This window comes from Coregonus lavaretus (assembly GCF_964263955.1).
Source record: "Coregonus lavaretus genome assembly, chromosome: 19".
NCBI lineage: Eukaryota > Metazoa > Chordata > Actinopteri > Salmoniformes > Salmonidae > Coregonus > Coregonus lavaretus.
Window position 1 is genome coordinate 39,125,955 of NC_140006.1, and position 847 is coordinate 39,126,801.

The 847-nt window shown below is 37.7% G+C and overlaps 1 protein-coding gene across 1 annotated transcript in view; it reads right to left on the reverse strand.

Moving 5' to 3' along the window:
- Positions 1–638, reverse strand: part of LOC311147265 (ephrin type-B receptor 3-like) — a gene marked incomplete at both ends in the record, with an annotated part of 42,474 nt that extends 41,836 nt beyond the window's left edge. The window contains one exon of the mRNA XM_084183936.1: positions 581–638. Within this exon, the coding sequence (XP_084040062.1) occupies positions 581–638 (58 nt within the window). The remainder of the gene's footprint in view (positions 1–580) is intronic.
- Positions 639–847: the final 209 nt, after the last annotated feature.

Sequence of the window (847 nt, forward strand, 5' to 3'; positions counted from 1 at the left end):
GGACTGAGAATGCAGGGCATCCCTTTCCTTTGTGGGGAAAGCTATACCAAGGAACTGTTGTTTTTTGTAGTGTGTGTGTGTGTGTGTGTGTGTGTGTGTGTGTGTGTGTGTGTGTGTGTGTCTGTCATTGATCAGTTTCATAGAACAATAATCATCAAATGTGTGGCTCAACCACAACACAATACAATGGTGTGATACGAAACAGGCAGTATTGAATAGTATTTGAATGGTATGAACATAAATGGTAACTTTGTATCCTGAACAATCGATGTACTCTATCCATTTTAAACGGTGGAACATTACAAGCGTTTTAACAACCTTTTTTTGGTTATGTTTGGCTACTACTACAGGTAACCTACAACCTGCAATCAAAATAATGCATTTTTTTAAATGAGCCATGCAATTGCCAAAATAAACCTGCGCTTCATGTTATTGTACAATTAATATTCATATTATTCTAACATAATTGCCTTCTTGGCAGTTCATCAAGGCTTGCAAACACACCTTCTTTGGAACACCTACATACGTGAAAGAAAAGTCGTATAAAAGAGTGTAGTATATGAACATCATTTTGACATACCTTCAACAGCTAATACCACGGGAAGCACAAAGCTGCATATCCACAACAAGTAATCCATTGTTATAAACTAGGATCTTGCAACATGAATAAAGGCTTTGACTGGACCCTTCGGATGGTGCCACACAACACACACCACCTCAAGCTCCGGAGTCGTAGAACGTTTTACACGTTTCTTGAATTAATATGATGAATAAAACCATACCATTCCACTACATCCAGTCGAAAGTAGTAGTAATCAATTTTTGTTTTTCATTCAAATCATCGGGC